Genomic DNA, 21,134 nt, shown 5'->3' with positions numbered 1-21,134 from the left:
CCCTGCCTTGGACTCCTGAGGTGCTAGGAAGCTATTACAGTGGTCCCCCAAACCATGGGCAAAATGTCTTCAATACGTATGTACAACTACTTAAAAATATATAAAAGCTTTTTTTAAAAGTTTATTTTTGAGAGAGTGAGCAGGGAAGGGCATGGGGGGGGGGGGGGGGGAGGTGAGAGAGAGAGAAAATTCCAAGCAGTCTCAGTGCTGTCAGCTCTGTGGAGGTCTTGAACCCACAAACTGTGATTTCCTGACCCAGAGCCAAAATCAAGAGTCCGAGGCTCAGGTGACTGAGCCACCCAGGCATCCCTACATGTTTTCAATTAATACAACAGAAATCATTCAAAAACGACTGCATTCACAATAAGGCTTTGTTATGTATTTTCTAAGTCAACAAATAACAAGGATACTATAACGAGCTAGTGGAAGAAACGTTTCAGTGTTAATAAAGGAGTTCTGTGTTCAAAAAGGTTGGTGGGTTCCGGAGTTAGACAAACCTTTATCTTAGTTTGTTTCCTCATCTCTGTAGTGGGGGTTATAAAACCAACCTTGCTTTTTTTAACAATTAGAGAAATACATGGCACATTCTTGGTGTTCAGCAAATGCCAAGTATTACAACATGAAAAGCTGAGGTCAAATCAGAGTCCGCCTGGAGTATTAAATTAACTGAGGCTTTTTCTTTTGGGCGCGATAATCACTGACAGGAGAATCAAGGAGGGAATCTAGAGGGTTACTGTAGTCGTAGAAGCATGAAGCAGGAGCAACGGATTTCTGGACTAGTACAGATTCTAAACTACAAGCCTCTGCAGTTACCTGTGTATGAGGAATGTGAGACAAAGGCCGCTATTTTGATCTAGCTGGTGCTGTCACCAACAAAAAGGTAAACAGAGATATGAAGTTCAGTTTTGGATATTTTGAGCTTTAGCAAATCATCGTGCCTGAAGAAGCACACCCGAAAGAAAAGATCAAATATAAGCTGTTGAAAAGAAAGGTCTGGAAATTGTGCTCATTCTTTTAAAACCTACGAAATTTTTAAAACTTTTTTTCTTCCTTACTTTTTTTTTTTTTTTTTTAAACAAAATAAAGCGAACTCGCAGCCGTGGCATAGGACGTCCAGCGTACCCACCAAGTTCCCTTTGGCCAGACGTTAGGGCGCGCAGGTGACGTCATCGCGACGATGCGCGCTTCTGCGTCTGGAAGGACGTGGTGCGTCTTTACCAACGAGACGCAAGGGGCGGGCGACCCCCGTAGCCACCGCCCGCTCCTCCCGGTAGCACCCTTGTGCGTACTCGCACGCCCCCTCGTGGCCCCTGGCCTTGAGGGTCATCCCTACGTCGCCCTCGGTCTAGCGTCATCCCGGATCAGCGCGTGCGCCCAACTCCCTGCCCTTCCCAGCGGCAGGCGAAGGGCGACGCCTCCAGGTAAAACTGAGGAGGTGCAGCAGGCGGACTCGGCGCAGGGCCAGCGGTGCCCCGGCAGTCAGAGCTCTTGGCCACCGCGGGCCGGTGCGATGGCGGAGGAGCAGAGGTGTGAGAGCCTGGGGTCCGAGCCTGGCCGGGAGGCGACGGCGACTGCGGAACCTAAGGTGTCTTCATCCAAGTCCGCCGAAGTTGTCGAAAGGTCGCCGAAGCCCGAGGACTACAATAGCAAGTGCGTGTTCTGCCGGATCGCGGGGCAGCAGGAACCGGGCACGGAGCTCCTGCATTGCGAGGTGAGGTGCCAAGCGCACCGGGCGTGGGTGCGGGAGCCCCGGGTCGGAGGCCTAGCCGCGGCGGACCGCGGTGGAGTAGTGTCAGGCTCTCGGGAGGGAGGGAGGTCTCGCAGGTGGGGACCGGGTTTGGGGAGGCTGGGTGTCCTGGTGTACGTGACGCACTTGCTTCTTTCGGAGCGGGGACTGTCTCCAGCAGTATCATTGCTGTGTCTGCAGCAGTATCACACTGTAGTGATAAAGCCGAGCACTTCGGCTTCTGTCTGCAGGTACGAGGTAGTTGGCGGAAAATAGCATTTGTGGTCTGTTTTTATTAGAGGGATCCCTCCGCCCTGTCCCCACCGCTGGTCTTTCTAGACACTGGTTTTAAATTCTGCACATTCTCATACTGCTACCGGGGAGCAAACTGGTAGAAAAGAGATCATGGTAATTGGGAAAAGATTCTTTGTTAGACTGGAATTAGGCTGAGGGGAGCAGGGCAGAGGTCCAGCTATTTCTCAGTCGCCGCAGATTTCCAGTGCAGGGTCCAGTTCCCACAGGTGTTGACAGGTGTGGGAATGTATGCACATTTTCGGAGCACCAAGATTTTGCTCAGATACTTGAACACGGGTATCTGCTACCCGTTTTCTTCTCCCGGTTCTACTTGCCTTTAACGAATTAGCCTTTGGAGAGGATCAGCTTCAGTGATTCTGGGGTGTGTGTGTGTGTGTGTGTGTGTGTGTGTGTGTGTGTATGAGTGATCATTAATTCATTCGCTAAAAGTGAATTGGAATCAGTTCTAAGCACCTGGTGTTGGAGATTCATTGGCGAATAAGATAAAGGATAGTCGGTGTTCAGATCTTATAATCTAAAGGGTGGCATGAATACAGAGGAGACGCCCGTGACCGTGCCCAGTACTTGGTGAGGCAGTTTTACCGCCTGCAATATTTTTTTAAATTTTAATTATTATTATTATTTTTACTTTTTACCCCGCCAGCAACAGCCCCAATCTAGCTTTAGACAAGGTGGACAGTGTGTCAACCCAGAGTTGGGTCTGGCTCTGTGGGTGTTATGGAAGTGGGACAAAGGGAAGAATTTATGGCTGGAGAAAGGCCCGAAGCGATAGACCTGGATTCGATGCTGAAGAGGGGAAGGAGTGAAGACAGGCAGCAGCTGACTGGGGGAAGGACTCAGTACATCAGTTGTCTGTCAAGTAGGCCTCTGTTGAGCTGATCCATAAAGTCAGGAGGGACCACTTAGCTCTCCTTCATTCACTCCTTATTTTACTAAGTTTAAAAAGGCTAGCAAGAGGTAAAGTGAGTTTTCTAACTTCACAGAATTCAGTATTGCTTAGATTCCTAGAAACCGCTTTTAAGTTTTGCACACTCCAGTACCAATGTTGAGGAAAATGAGTAGATAATGGATACTAGTAGTGTAAAATGTGTGTCTAAAAATAGTTATGGAGGGGAGTGGGGTGGCCCAAACTTGTATCACAGTTGGTTTTTTCTTGTTTTTTTTCCTGGCCAAAGGTTAGGTTGTTTTGCTTTGTGAAGAACATTTGCAGAGTGAATTATGTGAAGAGCCTGGGACATTTTTGTAGAGGAAATTAGACAAATGAATACTTACTAATTTATACCCTATCCAGGGGGCACAGGGAGAATGTATACAGAGTCCATACAATACGGAACATACGCAAGATGCACATGCTTGTACAGCAGAGTCTCAAAAAGGCACTGATCTTTTTACAATTGAATCTAGAATTGTTTGATATATAAGAGCTCATTAAAGGTTAAAGATTTATCTTTTTAAAAAGAGAACCTCATTTTTAGCCTGTGTATTTTGCATCATACATATTATTTTCTTATACTAATTCATATAAGTTTGTTTTTAGAAATAAATGTTTAGAAACTATTGGGTTTATATAAAGTAGAGTAGACATATAATTAAGTACAAAGGAAAACATTTGGTTTGGAATCATTGGGAAGGTGCTATCATCATGTGCAGGTTAGCCTGGGAAACCTTTCTGGCAAAAGCTAGAGAAGGTTCCTCACTCCAGAAGCATCCGTGTAATGTTTTCCTGTTGTATATTGCAGAGCTGAGACTAAGCAAATACTAGACCATGCATTCTCAGTGGGAGAGATAGCACTCCTGAGGGGATAAACATTGGTTTTGGGGGGGGCAGTGTCTTACTTCATTCTGTATGAGGCAAAGATAAACATAGTGGACACAAATGGATAGAGTATATTTGCAGTATTAAAATATCATGACAGTGGAATCGGGGGCGGGGGGACTCTTAAGAATGTCTTTTGAGGGGCGCCTGAGTGGCTCAGTCGGTTAAGCGTCTGACTTCGGCTCAGGTTATGATCTCACAGCTTGTGAGTTCAAGCCCTGCATGGGGCTCTATGGTGACAGCTCGGAGCCTGGAGCCTGCTTCAGATTCTGTCTCCCTCTCCCTACCCTTCCCCTGCTCACGTTCTGTCTGTCTGTCTCTCTCAGAGGTTGCGAAACACAAGGCGAGGTGTTTGTTTTCACCTTGCTCAAGACCACACTGAGGAAATACTAGTTTGACTTGGATGTCCTCCCCCTTCTTAACTCAAACCTCAGATGGCATGGCACTGAAATCTTCTTTCAAATGTTATTTTTTCTTAATTTGCTTTAGATATTAGCCAGGGGTCAGTTGCAGAAAGAAAAACTAGTTATTTAAAGCAGAAATGGATTTAATATAGGGAATTAGTTGCTAAAAAGGCATTGCCAGGGCTGAAAGAACAGGATCTAGAGAAGCCTTCAAGAATGACATCCAGGGGCCCCTGGGTGGCTCGGTTGGTTGAGACTTTGGCTCAGGTCATGATCTCGTGGTTCCTGAGTTACAGCCCCCTGTCAGGCTCTGTGCTAACAGCTCAGAGCCTGGAGCCTGCTTTGGATTCTGTCTCCGTCTCTTTCTACTCCTCCCCAGCTCACACTGCTTCTTTCTCTGTCTCAAAAATAAACAAACATTAAAAAAAAAAAAAAAAAAAAAAGAATGACTTCCAGAACAGCACTTGTAGAACTGGCAGCCTGAGGAGCTGTTTCCTGTGCCACAGTCAGGAAGGTAGGAGGTAGGTGACTGCCACTGGAGCTGAGACTTCAGGAAGAGGTCTCTTGAGGTGTGGCCCAGAGGGGAGGAAGCCATGTGACTGCTTCCCTGTTGAGCGGTGACTCCTGTGAGAGCACGAGATGGGGAGTTTGGGTTGGATTCTGCTTCGCTGTGCACGGCTGTTCCGCCTCTTGCGGGATGTTTCACATTTCTGACCTCCGGACAACACAGGCCAGTAGCACCTACACATTTCTACCCTCCTTGAGCAGCAACATGGCGGCAGAGCTCTGCTTCACCCGCTGGCTGCACACCAGTAGGCCCTGGCGTCCAAACAAGGGCTGCCTCCTGTGTGTCTCTTGACTCCCAGGAAGCTGTTGACGAGACTTTGGAATGGGAGGGGAAAGGAAGAAAAAGGAAACTGGGTAGCCCTACAGCTGACCAGCTCGCCAGCCGGAACTAGCAGAAGCAGCAGAAAGATGGCTTTGCCTCAGGTTAGCTCGTCAAAGCACCTAGGTCTGAAGTACATCTAATGGGCAGGATCTGAATTCCGTCTGGGGATTTTGGCTTTTTCAAATGTCTGTAGTACTAAAGACACAGAAGTATTTGGAATGGAGGTTGAGTACCCATCTACCCTGTTCACCGCAGTTTATTTGTTATGTGTGAGTGGATGCTTAGCCCACATATGTAGACTCAGTGGTATATTGAAGTCCAGAGACTCTAGCTGTTTGTCTAATCTGTACATGCTCAAAAGTGGTAAAAATTTATGTTCTTGCCTGGGGCAGGGGCAAAAAAGCTTATTATTTATAAATATGAAGGACAGGCATAGCATATAGGATATAAACAGATGTCCAAATGGCTGTGGTTCTAAAATATCAGAGGAGGTGGGTGGCAATTAGAAAAAGAAATCTAAGAAGTTTCCTTAGGGGGATGATAATGAAAACAGGCAGAGAAACGCTGTTAAAATCAAACAGTGACCAAAATTCCAACCTCAGGTGTTTTGCAAGACAGACTGAAAGATCATGGAAAGTCTATCTCTCACTGGAAAAGTATGTAAAAACTATAATGATACCATTTAGCATTTTTTTATAAATGTTTATTTACTTGAAACAGAGAGCAGATAGGGAAGGGGCAGAGACAGACGGGACAAAGGATCCAAAGCGGGCTCTGCTTTGACAGCAGTGAGCCTGACGTGAGGATCGAATTCAAGAACCGCGAGATCATTACCTGGGCTAAAGTCTGACGCTCAACTCCCTGAGCCTCTCAAGTGCCCCAACACCATTTTCTCTCTCCTTCCTTCCTTCCTTCCTTCCTTCCTTCCTTCCTTCCTTCCTTCCTTCCTTCCTTCCTTCCTTCCTCTTTCTTTCTTTCTTTCTTTCTTTCTTTCTTTCTTTCTTTCTTTCTGAGGAGTAGAGGAAGGAGCATTGGTAGCTTTGTCTTTCTATTTAAGCATCTGTCATTTATTCACATTTATTTATTAAACAGTTTTTCAGGTTTACAATATATTATTCACTTGAAGCTCAAGGATAAATAGGGCATGTCCTACACTTGAGAAACTTGCCTGTGATCTGCATTGAAAGCATAAAGGGAAATTCTCATTTAGTGGTTGTCAGTAATGGAGAGTCAAAATTCTATGTTTTAGAGTTACTTTAAATATCTTTCTTTGTGTGGTCATGTTATCAATGTGGCATACAGTTAGGTTTATTTGTTTCTGTTTGTTTTCAGATTTTATGGATTTTTTTTTCTGTTTAAGTCCAAAAAGTAGCTATTTAAATATTCATATTTTAAAGTCAAAATTTTAAATCAAAGTACATTTGGAAAAATGTAGCATCCATTCTCTCGTCATCTTTACCCTGTTGCTCTTCCCTCATGAGAAACTAAAAACTATATTTTTAGGTTTAACTTTCCATTGTGATACTATGTATGTGTATCTTTAATTTTGTATTTCTTTCTTACATGAAAGATGGCCCAACAACTTTCCTGCTTCATGCTTAATTATTATTTTTTCAACTTAGAAGTATATTTCAGGGATGCCTGGGTGGCTTAGTCGGTTGAGTTTCTGACTCATTATTTCTGCTGAGGTCACAATGCCAAAGTCATGGGATCAAGCCCTGTGTTAGGCTCCACACTTAGTGCTTAAGATTCTTTCACTTTGCCCCTACCCTGCATGCTCATGCTCTCATTCTCTCTCAAAAAAAAAAAAAAAATCTCACAAATCATTTCATAACTATATAAAGATCTTCATTCCCTTTTATGCTATATGTTGCTTCATTGTATATATTTAGTATAATTTATTCAACTAGTCTCTTAGTTGAATTATGGACCCTTGGGTTATTTTCTTTTTTTCTTTTTCTTTTCTTTTCTTTTCTTTTTTTGCTATTATAAATCATGGTGTTAAAGGATAGCTTTGTACATGCATCATTTCATGGTTTTTTTGTCATCATTGTTTCTTTGGAATAGGAGAGTCTTTCTTAAAATGAAGAGTCTAGGGGTGCCTGGGTGGCTTAGTCGGTCAAGCGTCCGACTTTCGCTTAGGTCATGATCTTGCGGTTCGTGAGTTCGAGCCCCGCGTCGGGCTCTGTGCTGACTGCCAGCTCAGAGCCTGGAGCCTGTTTCAGTCTGTGACTCCCTCTCTCTCTGACCCTCCCCTGCTCACGCTGTCTCTCTCTCTCTCCTAGAAATAAATAAAACATTAAAAAAATTAAAAAATAAATAAATAAAATGAAGAGTCTAAACAGTAGTACCTGGATGGCTCAGCTGGTTGAGTGCCCTAGTCTTGATTTTATTAGCTCAGTCATAATCTTCATGGTTCATGAGTTTGCACTAATAGGGCAGAGCCTGCTTGAGATTCTCTCTCTCCATCTCTCTCTGTCCCTCCCCTCTTGTGCTCTCTCTCTTTCTCTCAAAAAAAAAAAAAAGTCTAAATAATGGCTGTTTCAGTTGTAGCAGTGGGGGAGAGGGTAACATCAGAAGGCCGATTTTAATATTTTAGAAAGCTTGATGGAAATCTAATTCAATCATTGATTGCATAGGCTAACTAAAATGCATAGGTTTACTACAGGATCTTAAAAGTAACAATTCCCCCCCTCCCTCATCCTCATCTTATAGACAAGTTACTCTTAAAAAAAACGAAAACGATTTTATTTAATTCCAGTTAGTTGGCATACAGTGTAATATTAGTTTCAGGTATACAACATAGTGATTCAGCACTTCCAGACACCACCTGGTGCTCATCACAACAAGTGCCCTCCTTAATCTTTACCATTTAGTTAACCCATCCCCTCACCCACCTCCCCTCTGGTAACCATCAGTTTGTTCTCTATAGTTAACCTGTTCCTTGGTTTGTCTATCTCTTTTTTTTTACCCCTTTACTCATTTGTTTTGTTTCTTAAATTCCACGTATGAGTGAAAATATGGTATATGTCTTTCTCTGACTTATTTAGCTTAGCATAATACTTTCTAGCTCCATCCACATCATTGCAAATTACAAGATTTCAATCTTTTTATGGCTAATATTTCATTATATATAGTATATATTATATATGTGTATATATATAGTATATATTATACACACACACACACTACACACACCCTACGTCTTCTTTATCCATTTATCAGTCAGCGGACACTTGGGCTGTTTCTGTAATTTGGCTATTGAAGATAAGGCTGCTGTAGACACTGGGGTGCTCTTGCACTGTTGGTGGGAATGTAAATGGTGCAGCCACTCTGAAAAATGGTATGGAGTTTCCTCAAAGAGTTAAAAATAGAAAGACTACCCTATGATTCAGCAATTGCACTACTAGGTATTTATCCAAAGAATACAAAAATACTAATTCAAAGAGATACATAGACAAGTTACTCTTAATAGCTGGATAATATTCAAGACTTTTGTGTTGTTGTGCCTCTACATTTTTGCAAATTTGGGCTGAAGGTGTGTTAAGTGAGGACAGCAACAAAGTCAATGACTAAACATTGTTAGTATTAGTTTTTAAATGTTTATTTATTTGAGAAAGAGAGAGAGCGAGAGAGAGATACTGTGAGCAGGAGTGTGTCAGAGAATCCCAAGCAGGCTCCATGCTTTCAGCACAGAGCCCAACATGGGGCTCAAACTTGCAAACTCTGAGATCATGACCTGAGCTGAAATCAAGAGTCAGATGCTTAACCAACTGAGCCACCCAGGTGCCCCAAACACTGTTTTAATAAAGTAATGTTGTGGGCATTTTATGGAATTCTTGAGATATGAAAGGGACACATAATACTTTGTTTTTGCTGCCTTCTGTTTCAATCATGGCTTTTCTGAGGACTAAAGTAGACAAAAAGTCTCATTTTCTGAAGTGTGGTCTTATCAAAAATTGACTTGTCAGTCACCTGAAGCTTAAGTAATGAGCAGTAAGGATACTGATATGGAAGTTCATGGTGTAATATGGACTTTCACCATTGTTCTCATTGAAACCAAGATTACTGGCAAGGATATTAGGCCCTCATGAAATTGAATCTTTGATCCTGAAACGGAGAACTAATGAACAACAGGGCATTCTGGGAATTTTTCTAAGAGAAACTTATTGATATACTGATTATTGATATACTGATTGATACTGACTTTAATTTGACTTTTAAAAAATTATTATTGAAATGTAGTTGACATATAATGACAATTTCAGCTATACAACATAATTCAATAATTCTATACATTACCCAATGCTCGGCAAGGTAAGTGTAGTCACCATCCAACATTATTATATTATTGAATATATTCCCTATGCTCTACTTTACATCTTCATAACTTACAACTGGAAGTTTGTACGTGTTAATTTCCTTCACCTGTTTTGCCCTTACCTTTCTTCTAGCAACCACCAGTTTGTTCTTAGCATAAGAACACCTTCTGGGCACATCCATGTTGTCACAAATGGCAAGATCCTATCCTTTTTTAAGGCTGAATAGTATTTCATTGTATATATACATGATATCTTTTTCATTCATTCATCTATTGATGGATTCCTGGGTTGCTTCCATGTCTTGGCTATTATAAATAATGTTCCAATAAACACAGAGGTGCATATATCTTTTTGAAGTGGTGTTCTCATTTTCTTTGGGTAAATACACAGTAGTGGAACTGGTGAACCATATGGTGTTTCTATTTTTCATGTTTTGAGGAACCTCCATGATGTTTTCCACAGTAGTTGCGCTAATTTACATTCTGATATAATGGATGGAGCACTTAGTACAAGGTACTGGAGTTTGTTTCAGCATTTCAAAGGCTTTTTAATGCTGTGAACGTAACAAAAAAGTACTTATATACGATTGTTGTAAAAAATGTTTAAAAAGGTAACGTCTGTATATGTACATGCTAGATGATTTTCCTGTTATAATTTAGGAATCTGCTACTTTGTAAAAATTTATATGTGAAAAAGAATTTATCAATCTTGCTATGTTTCTGTAGTCAAACTGAATGAAAAACCTTAGGTAGATAGAGATGAAGAAATATATAATGAAATAAAATAAAACTCTGGCATAGCTGGTAATGAAGTTTTAATGAACTTTATTGATAATTGTTTTCCTGAAATTAACTTTATAAAAATATTTTCATTTTCTGGAACAAATGAGCATGTCATGAGGGCACTAAAGCTTGTCTTTGTGGACTTAATGCATACACAAAATTGCTCACGTGGACTTAATTGTAACGTAAGTACTATTTCCCTATCGGACTGAGATTTATGGTATTCAAGACATTCCAAAACAGCATTAGGAAATTCTTTAAAAAAAAAATCCACTAACAAATGTTTTCTTCCTTCAGAATGAAGACCTAGTTTGCTTCAAAGATATCAAACCAGCAGCAACTCATCATTATCTTGTGGTGCCAAAGAAGCATATTGGAAACTGCAGAGAGCTAAAGAAAGATCACATAGAACTGGGTAAGGGGACAGCAGTGTTCTTCATGGTTATATCATTTTCAGTTAGCATCGGTGATAGCAGTGACAAAGAGAACAAGTCTGGCCAGGAATTAGGAAAAAGGAGCGTTATGACTCTTTGTAATTGCCATTATGAAAAATTTCAAATATATACAAAAATAAAGAACACAGTGTAATCTCCATGTATTCATCACCCAACCTCAACATTTACTAACTTATTGCCTCTCTTTTTCATCTATTATCCTTCTCCCACAGTGGATTTGAAGCGAATTCCAGACATCATGTTATTTAATCTTTAGAATCTGTAAAAGATAATGCGTCTTTATGTTTTTTTAAATGATGGCTTTTCTTGACTCTGGAAATGGAAGATGCTATTAAAAAAATTACAAGCAATAAATTGTGGTATGGCATTGGAGCTTAATTTGCCTGGGAGTGAGACTATATGTATTGATACCGCCTTGTAAGCTTCCGGTGGAGATGAACTATCACCAAAATTTAGTAATGATTTTTAGCAATGAACTTTTTAACTTCTGAAAAGAAGATTTTGAATCTTGTCCTTACAGGATTATTCTATATTTTCTTACTCATGATTTCTGAGAGTTACCAGTTATCATTTTCTAAGACGTTTCTAAGTTCCCTTCATGTCTGCTTTGATAGCCTTTGTCAGCAGGGCCTGGGATTAGTTTGAACCCTAATTTAAGTAGCTAATAAGATAGATAAATTGGGCCAGATTTTTTTGAAGGTGATTAAAAAATATCTTTGAGGGAAAACTTTGATGTGTAGTTTATTAGTGCTTAGGCTACTGAATTACCAGTTTTTAAATTGTTTCTTTTTAACATTGCAAAATGCCTTAGTCATCGAAGTTCTATGAGTACATTTCATACTCATTCCAGCAGGTAAAGGCCAACATATATGCAATATTTAGTATCAAGCATCATCTACCATGCCTTAAATATTTCCTTTTTATACTGTTTTTTTTTTTTTTAATGTTTTATTTTTTTCTGAGAGAGAGAGAGAGACAGCATGAGCAGGGGAGGGTCAGAGAGAGAGAGGTACCGAATCTGAAACAGGCTCCAGGCTCTGAGCTAGCTGTCAGCACAGAGCCTGACGCAGGGCTCGAACCCATGAACCGTGAGATCATGACCTAACCCGAATTCGGACGCTTAACCAACTGAGCCACCCAGGCGCCCCCTTTTTATACTGTTTTTAAGAAGCAAAAAATATGTTTACGCTCGTTTTTGTTTTTCTAACATTTCTTCTATTTTATTGAAAAGTTGTAAATGTTGCAAATAAAATATTACCAATTTTGAAGCAGCATGGTGGGTGTTTGGGATTCCATTATACTGTTCTTTCTGATTTTGTTTGTATTTTAATAGATCTGTAATAAAAGTTTAAAAGTTCTTGCAGGGTGCCCAGGTTGCTCAGTCTGTCAAGTGTCCCACTCTGGATTTAGGCTGAGGTCATGATCTTGGGGTTTGTGAGTTCCAGCCCCACATCAGGCTCTGTGCTGGCAGTGTGGAGCCTGCTTAGAATTTGCGCTCTCTCTCTGGCCCTCCCCAGCTTGCTCTCTCTCTCACTCAAAGTAAATAAACTTAAAAACTAAATAAAAGATCTTGCAATTAATATTTTTATACAGTTTAAAAAGTTGGGAAAATGATAAGCATATAGAAGAGCTCAATAACACTGTCATAAGCACTGTGATTATAATTGATATTTATAGAACTCCACCTAACTGTAGAATACACAATTTATTAAGAGCACATGCTCACCAAGATAGACCATGTTCTGGGCAGTAAAATAAGTCTAAATACATTTCAAACGATTGAAGTCTTATAACATATGTTCTCTGATGACAATGAAATTAAAGTAGAAAAATAATAAAATCTAGAATAGCACTAAATATTTTTAAATTAACACACTTAAATAATTTCTAAATAAATAGGTCAAAGAAAACAATATTGAATTGTTTGGTTGGTAACAAAAATCCAACATATCAAGATTTGTGGAATTTGCCTAAACAATGCCTATAGGAAAATTTATACCTATGTATGTTTATGTTAGAAAATGAGGTTTAAAGCCAGTGGCCTAAGCCAATTAAGATTGTCATGCCTTCTCAATGAATTGAGCCTTTTTCTTTTTAAAGCATTGTAAAATGTCCCTCTATCTCTGGAAATACTTCTTGAGTCTATTTTGTAGGGTATTAATTTAGCTACTTTACCTTTCTTATTACTTACTGTTCACATTGGGTATGTTTTTCTTTCAAACAATTGATTATTAATATTTAAAGACTTGAAGATAGCAGTAAGGTTGGGTCTTATTATATTTAAAATTTAATGTGAAAATCTGACTTTTAATTGTAGTGTTTAGTTCATAAATGTTTAATGTACCTATTGATGCAGTTTAGGTCTACTATCTTGCCATTTGTTTTCTGTTTGTCCCATTTTTTAAAAAAGCTTATTTATTTTGAAAGAGAGAGAGCACGAGCTGAGGAGGGGCAGAGAAAGAGAGAGAATTCCAAGCAGGCTCTACACTCAGCATGGAGTCTGCCATGGGGCTGCATCCCATGACTGTGAGATCATGACCTGAGCTGAAATCAAGAGTTGGACACTTAACTGACAGAGCCACCCAAGTGCTCTCTGTCCCATTTTTTTGTTTTTATTGCTCTCTTTCTTTCCTGCCTTCTTGTGGTTTTCGGATATATATTTTTTTATAATTCCACTTTAATTTATCTCTTGCCTTTTCATGTATTCTTCACACTTTTTAGAAAAATTGTTGCTCTAGAGAGATTAAAATACACATTGAATAATTATCACAGACTACTTAGAGTTCATATTGTATCAATTCATGAAAAATGTAACTTTGCAGCACTATGTATTATTATTGTCATATATATTGTATCTACACACTTTATAATATGGTATTGTTAAAAGCATTGCTTTAAAGCAATTAAAAGAAAAAACATTCTTTACCCCCATGTCTAGGATGTAGGGAGTATTTTAAAAGAAAACAAGATACAGTCTTGCTTGAAGTAATGAGCTTTCTTTGGATGATCCGCTACTGACTTTGTCGTGGAAGTCTGTTGTCCTCCTAGCTCAAGCTTGACTTAGAGAAGTAAACATTAGCAATAATTTTATAAGCCTCTTTATAATAACCATCCTCTATAGATTCTCTCATTTCTTCCCCTTCCAAATACTTGACTACACCATCCAGAAATAAAAGGGGTCTAAAGCTTGACATTGTGCTTTGGACATTGCAGGTTACCAAAATTTTTCTCATGAGGAAGCATAGATCCATCCAAAGGCCATAAAGCACCAAGATAATAAAGATGGTAAGGCAGAGAGAGTTTGGAAGCCAAAACAATTATACAAACATTTACCTAGTCAAAGGTGGCCTGACAGGAAGTGCTATCATGTCTCTAATTTTGGCTGAAAGACAAATTCAGAGTTTTCCTGTCTGTCTTTTCTTAATTCAAGCATTTTTTGTTGTTGTTGCTTATTACTTTGGTCTCTTTATGATCAGAATTAGACCTCAGTGGGAGCAGATATCCTAAGTAGTTCCTCTACCCCTCAACAGCTGTTCCAAGTCAGCCTATACATGGCACTTTGTGATAGGTTGAACCTTCACTTCAGTGCTGATGGGCAAACTTCTGTAACTTAAAACTATTAAACAGATCATTTTAACGTTTGCCCATTTGATACAGCTTTTGACTGGGACTGTAAAAGTTAATATCAATTACAACTTAGTAATGTCTCCTACTGTATAATGTCATTTCTTTCCTGTTTTATAGTTGAGAACATGGTAACTGTTGGGAAAAGCATTCTTGAAAGGAATAATTTCACTGACTTGCACAATGCAAGGTATGTATACTCCCAGATAGAAACCAATACATGCAGTTGTTTTTTTCTGAAACGTTGTTTCCTTGTGGGAAATGAGAGCAGAGGCGGTAGGGCGCCTGGTTTAAATGCATTTTTCTGGAGAGTAAGCATGCATTGTTCATTTGTAGTGTATATTTAACAAATAAGTTTTCTTCCTGTCATAACATTTTCTAATGTTAGACATGTAGTAGTTTAGACAGACAAGTATATTTAAGCAATGCATAGGTAAATGCGCATTTGTTCAAGATGTGCATTTCTATAAAATTGTGTGTAAATTGAATTTCTTTAGAAGATATTATTATACTTGTCATGTGAAAGTAACTTGAATTTGTTGCCCACTGAGCTGAACTCTGGCATTCACCAAAGTTTGAGCAAAAAGCATGTAATAAAAATGTTCAATTTGGCAACTATTTTAACTAATCTAAATAGTGGGGTTTTTTCCTTTTTAAAAGACTTCTGACTTTCCCTAGTGTGACCAAGGGAGTAGTAAGGCAGGTGTAGCGGAGATCACTTCTAACATCCAAACTGGAATTGAAAGCGATCTGAATTCTAATGTTATCTTTACTACTTGCTGCTACTGTGCTTGTACTGGCTGTGTTACCTGAGACATTTAACCTCTCCCAGATAACACCTGCTCTGCCTACCTATGGGCTCAAAGAAGATTGTGTGTGAGAAAATCCTCTGAAATCTGTTAAGCACCATTCAAGAGTGATAATTACAAGGAACAGATGGTATTTGAGACACTTTGGCCAAAAGTAGCACATTGCCTTTCCAGTCATGGGAGTGCGTACTAGAAGAATGAACAATGCCCTGAGAGTCGAGAGCCCAGAGTCTCGATCCGATCTCTACCACTACCTGACTATGGGACCTTGGGGAGTCTCCCACTTTTTGCATCTTGGCTTCTCCATCTTTGAAATGAAAGGGTTGAATGAACCCTTGAGTTTCTTCTACCTTTTAGATTTTTAGATTACTTGATTCTATATTACATGAACTCCTGTTTCACGGAGGAAAAACAGTCTCCTTTTCTAGGTAGTGTGGAAGTTTTTCCATCTGTGATGTGTATCTGACTCTACACTGTCAGCTCTCCTGTTGCTGCTGTATAGCACCTCTCCCACACCTTCCTCCTATACTCCACTCCCACTCACAGGAGTCTTTTTTTTTTTTTTTTTAATGGAGACTCACAAATATTTGAACAGGCAAATATTCGTAGGCTTGGATTATTCTTACAGGTATGCCTTGCTCCGTTCAGAATTGCTAAATGGGCTTACAAAACTGTGAACAAATTTTTGAGAGAATCACATTAAAAAATTTCTTAGTAGAAATTTGTTAGTAGTCCAAAGAATTCTCTTATAAATGTTTTATAAAGCAGATAAATGATAAATAATTAGCATTTTATTTTCATTATTAAGCAAGAAACTTGAGTGATGATAAAAATTTTTAAATAATGATATAATTAATCTTACTACTGAAATATTGATTGGTAAGGAAATTGCTATTAAAGGACAAAGCACACCATCTACTGGCTATGTCTTGGAATAAAGGGACCCTTCTAGTTGAGGGTTCTGTAATTTTTTTTTTAATTTATTGCAGAGCCATATTTTAGGAGAATTAAAGGTTAAAATGATAAGCACTGAGGTGATAAAACATAATACCAACTCAGAATTCATCAAAGTTTTACTGAGGCATAATATACCTTTAAGCCCTTCCTTGATGAAGAGTTTGTTACTGTGAACTTCACATGAAAAGAGGAGGAACTGTGAATACTTTCAAGTATAGAAAGAAGGTGGTAAAAGATATTCAAGTGGCAGTCTGTCCACCCTAGGTAACCTGTTTGGGATGTCCTTAATATTTTTGTGTTTTATCATAAAAAATAGTTTTAAACTACTGTAGAACTGATTTGCCAAGTATGTCTTACCTTTCTGTTTTAGAATGGGTTTCCATATGCCACCATTTTGTTCCATTTCCCACTTGCACCTTCATGTTCTGGCACCTGTCGATCAACTTGGCTTCTTATCAAAATTGGTTTATAAAGTGAATTCCTATTGGTTTATCACAGTAAGTGTTATTTTTTGTAGTAGCTGCATACAAAATTATTTAAAATATTTGTCCTTTTTTTTGTAGTTCTTCTTCTTCTTTTTTTAATGTTTATTTATTTTTGAGAGACAGAGCATGAGTAGGGGAAGGGCAGAGAGAGAGGGAGACACAGAATATGAAGTAGTCCCCAGGCTCATAGCTGTCAGCACAGAGCCCAACGGGGGGCTTGAACTCACAACCTGCAAGATCATGACCTGAGCTGAAGTTGGCCGCTTAACCAACTGAGCCACCCAGGTACCCCTTAGTTCTTTCTTGGCAACACTAGGCACTGACAGCTCTCATAGACTTGATCATCTCTTTTAACGTGTTGCTCACACATACCCAAAATAATATTTTTAATAATATTTTTAATTTGAGGGATTTTCCAGGTTATATCTGTAGGAAGAGAAGCTATGGTTAAGTCTCCCCATTGCAGGCAGAGCATATGATATAGAAGAACCATGGCATTAATAGTTGAATTCAGGGTCCGATCTGGATTGAAATTGTGGCTCCATTAGTTATTTAAGGTACTATGTGCTAGTTACTTAAGCTTTTTAAGGCTCAAGTTCTTTATTTGTTACATACCTATAAGGAATACTGCCTACCTGTAGAATTGAGAAGAGGACTGATAAAGTGATTTCTATGTAAAGCTCTTAAAACTACCTTGCAAATAGTGCTAGGAAATATTATTACCTGCTGCCATCATCATTATTATAGAGATGAATTTTTGTAATTTTCTAGTTTAGAAAAGGATTGCAGTAGTAGCATCACCTGTCAGATCTGAGGTTGAAGCTTTGAGCCTAAAAAATTGCAGAATTCTCTTTTGCTACTGCAAAAGTAGAATAGAATTCAGCTGATTAGAGGCCTGTTGCCTAACATTCAAACCTTAGTTGGTAAGTGACTGCCCTTCCCCAGCCACTTGACTAGTAATATACCAGTTGCTATGTGTACATGATGTTAAGGTGACCTGAGGTTGCTATATACAAATTATCACTGAATTACAAATGAAATAATTACTGTTAGTTAATGCATATTATTATTATAGTCATGGTACACAAAAAAATAAAAGCATGATTTATAGAAACTTCATATTTCAAAGTTATCCCTCTCATTAACTTGTCCAGATGGTTTATTTAATTTAAAAATAATTTAAGATACGTGTGTGTGTGTGCGCGCGCGCATGCAAAATAAAAACGTGGATGTTTCACAGAGCAGTTGGTGTGGTCTCCTTAAGAAATCAGTGTGATTAAAAAAGGGTTGTTTTTCCTTATTTGTATTTTTTATTTTCTACGTGATCCATTATTTTATAATAAAAAAGTCATTAAAATATATTTTTGTAATGTTTTAAACTATATTTCCTTACATGACTTTTTAGTTAGAAAAAATGAACATTACATTATAAGATCTGTTAATGGTTCATCCTGTGAATCTGAACTCTTCTTAAATCTGTCAGTACATATTATTATAAAATTGAAGAAAATTAATAGAAAGATATTAAGGTTTATTTCAAAATCTCTTATAAGATGTTTGAGAAAAGTATTTGAAATAATAACTAGAAGACTGGTTTACCTTTTTTTAAATAGGTTTTATTTTTTAGAGTGGTTTTAGGCTCACAGCAAGATTGAATGGAAAGTACAGTGAGTTCCCATATATCTTCTGTCCCCCATACTACAGACATCCTATACCACAGTGATACATTTTTTATAACCCATGAGATCACAGTGATACATCATTATCACCCAAAGTTCATAATTGACATTAGGGTTCTTTCTTGATATTATATATTTTATGGGTTTGGAGAAATGTGTAATGACATGTATCCACCATTATAGTGTAATACAGAATAGTTTCGCTGCCTTAAAAAAATCCTCTGTGTAGCCACTGATCTTCTTAATGTCTCCGTAGTTTTGCCTTTTCTAGAAGGTATTGTGGTTGGAGTAATACAGTATGTAGCTTTTTCAGATTGGCTTCTTTTACTTAAAATTGTGTGTTTAAGGTTCCTCCACATCTAGTTTACTTGTTATAATGTTAGTATTATATTTATTTTCCCTTTCTTATTGAAGCTTTTTAACGAATATGCAATGGGGATAAAATTCTACCTACTTACATACAATAAGAAATACTTTTACTATAGCTTATAAAACTATTATATTAAGAAATTATGTAAGATATTTTTAGGAACAGAATATGTAATATCCAGCCCTTCTGCTATGACTTATTATAATAGGGATGCCAGTAGAATTATTTCATGTAGGCTGTAATAATTAGAATTTTTAAAAATATGTTATGTTTTCAAAATTACAGGCTGATTGCTTGATTGAGAAACTGAGAACATGAAAATGTCAACAGTGGAAGATTTTTCTAATCTTGGCTCAACATAAACTAATATTTTGGTCCCTTTGAAGTCTAATTACAATTGTAAGGTTTGTTGGGTTTTACGAGAGGCTATTACTGGGTAGTCTTAAATCTTTTCTAATGTCTGTTTTCTCGAGATCTGTAATATAATTACATTGATACTTTGTCACAGACTTCTTTGTTTTAATGGTTGGTTACATGTGTAAGATATAAGATACTATAGATAATATCCCATTAAAACAAGTTCTATTAATCAGGAAGGGCTCTATTTTTTAAAGAAAGTTCAAATGTTTTCATTTTTCCAGTAGTCAATTATAATCATGATTTATTTATGAAGAATAAACTGTATAGAAAGTACTTTGTTGGGGCTTATTACTATGAAGGGGGGAAAAGTAACCATTTCTTGACAGTTCTATAATTTTACACATGAAATTCAAGTTGAAGAGTACCATAGCAAGCCCTGTACTTGTTAATAGAAAGAATTGTATATGTGTTCCTTTTTACTCAGATTTCAGGTGCTGGTTTTCACTTCCTAAAGCCTAATGTTTTTGTGATAAATTGTTCCTGAAAGCTATATTATATATGTAAAGTAATTTCTAATGGTGAATTTACAAGAACAATCAGCTTGGTTATCCAAGAGAAGTCGCTGTAATGGAATTTTACCTGTAAGAACATAAATGGGGAAGAAATATAAAGTGGTTATAATAATGTATTAAAACTAGATAGAAACTGTTGTTTTATGGTTTATTGTATCAAAGAAAAAGTAGAATTCAAAAGTGGTTATGCTTAGCTTTTATCATGAAGAAATCCTGATTAGAAAGTAGTGGTAGATCAGCTTATATGAGAAAATTTATTTTAATAGCACAGTGTTAGCATTATTGATATATCATTTCATGAGATGTATAGCTTTAGGAATTGTGCTAATCTACACTAACAATAGTAAATGTGAATGAAGAGTAGGTGCTGAAAGCTTATTCTATATTGTGCCAGCACATAATACCATGTACATGAATATAAATGAACACAAGGATTAAAGTTTTGATGTTAGAAATAGGCTGTGATGATTCGTTTTCTTTCTTATTTTTTGGCATGATATTAAATGTTTTTTTGTAATGAAATAATTATTACAATGTTTAGTTACAACATCTGAAATAAATATTAATTTATTCATTTAGCAAACATTTGCTGAGCATTTAACATTTACCAGACACTGCCAGGATCAGGAAGTACAGAAGTGAGAGAGGACAGTCTGTCTTCAAATGCTAATTTGAAGACAAAACCAGTGATTGTAGTGTAGGGTGTTAAGTGCTATAATGTCCACAGAAGAGGCTGTGGAAAGGAATATAATTTTGAGAGCAGGTGTCAGGAGAACTGAATATTTAACACTCAGTGTTAGGCAGGTAGACAGTGGGAGTTTAGGCTGAGAGACCCACATGTACTTTTCTTGAGTTCTGTTTCTGTTATTATTTACTTTATAATTGACATGAATGTTTACATTCCATTTTATTCACTGAAAGCAGGAGTAGGGGTTATGGGCTCTCAAAATTAGATTTCCAGGCTTTCCAACATGGCTTTGTTTGTTAAGTAGCTCACTGAGCACCTACACGGATAAGCAGTTGCAAGTTTGCAGGTATCAGTTCAAATATGACCACCTCCAGAAAAGGAATTTTCTGCATGTATCGAATGTCGTACTATGTGAGTTTGCAATGATACCGTTGATAGTATGATGATAATAACATGTAAGGTATTTAAGGAATTCTCAAATGCCTTATGGACTCTTCAAAAATATGATGAGCCAACTGATTTAACTTATGTATGTTTATATCCTCTCACAGTTAAGTTTGCCTTTTTTGTTGGAAAACCCTTGATCCTCAGATTCTTAGCAGCACTTCTTGTTTACTTGTAAAGATTAATAAGGTTACTACAATTAAAATTCACTGAGCCTTTTTAGTAAAGTATTTGGTAACTTAGTAGCAATCCATAACATTAGCTCAGCACAAAATCCATAACTTGTTTTTAAAATGTTTAAAGTACTATCTAGAGCATTACTTATGCATGTTATGATATTACTTGTTTGTAATTGCAGAATTGTAAAATTATTAATGAGCTGTTGTTCTTACTTAGTTAAAAGAAAGCTAAATAAATATGGAAAAATACTATGTCAA

At 37.8% G+C, this 21,134-nt stretch overlaps 1 protein-coding gene across 1 annotated transcript; it reads left to right on the top strand.

The window, feature by feature from the left end:
* Nucleotides 1-1,402: 1,402 nt before the first annotated feature.
* On the top strand, nt 1,403-21,134 carry HINT3 (histidine triad nucleotide binding protein 3). Its single transcript, XM_039257356.1, has 5 exons — nt 1,403-1,711; nt 10,552-10,669; nt 14,454-14,523; nt 16,470-16,596; nt 18,919-21,134. The coding sequence occupies exons 1-5, from the start codon at nt 1,511-1,513 to the stop codon at nt 18,949-18,951; spliced, it is 549 nt and encodes a 182-aa protein (XP_039113287.1). The 5' UTR covers nt 1,403-1,510; the 3' UTR covers nt 18,952-21,134.

This window comes from Hyaena hyaena, unplaced genomic scaffold (assembly GCF_003009895.1).
Source record: "Hyaena hyaena isolate Hyena2069 unplaced genomic scaffold, ASM300989v1 scaffold_613, whole genome shotgun sequence".
NCBI lineage: Eukaryota > Metazoa > Chordata > Mammalia > Carnivora > Hyaenidae > Hyaena > Hyaena hyaena.
This window is presented reverse-complemented; position numbering and strand designations above follow the sequence as displayed.

Bases quoted from the DNA above. Each gene is read 5' to 3' on its own strand.
- HINT3 (XM_039257356.1), top strand. From the start codon at position 1,511: ATGGCGGAGGAGCAGAGGTGTGAGAGCCTGGGGTCCGAGCCTGGCCGG. The intron at 14,524-16,469 runs GTATGTATACTC...TTTCTGTTTTAG, and splicing joins ACTGACTTGCACAATGCAAG to AATGGGTTTCCATATGCCAC. The intron at 16,597-18,918 runs GTAAGTGTTATT...TCAAAATTACAG, and splicing joins ATTCCTATTGGTTTATCACA to GCTGATTGCTTGATTGAGAA.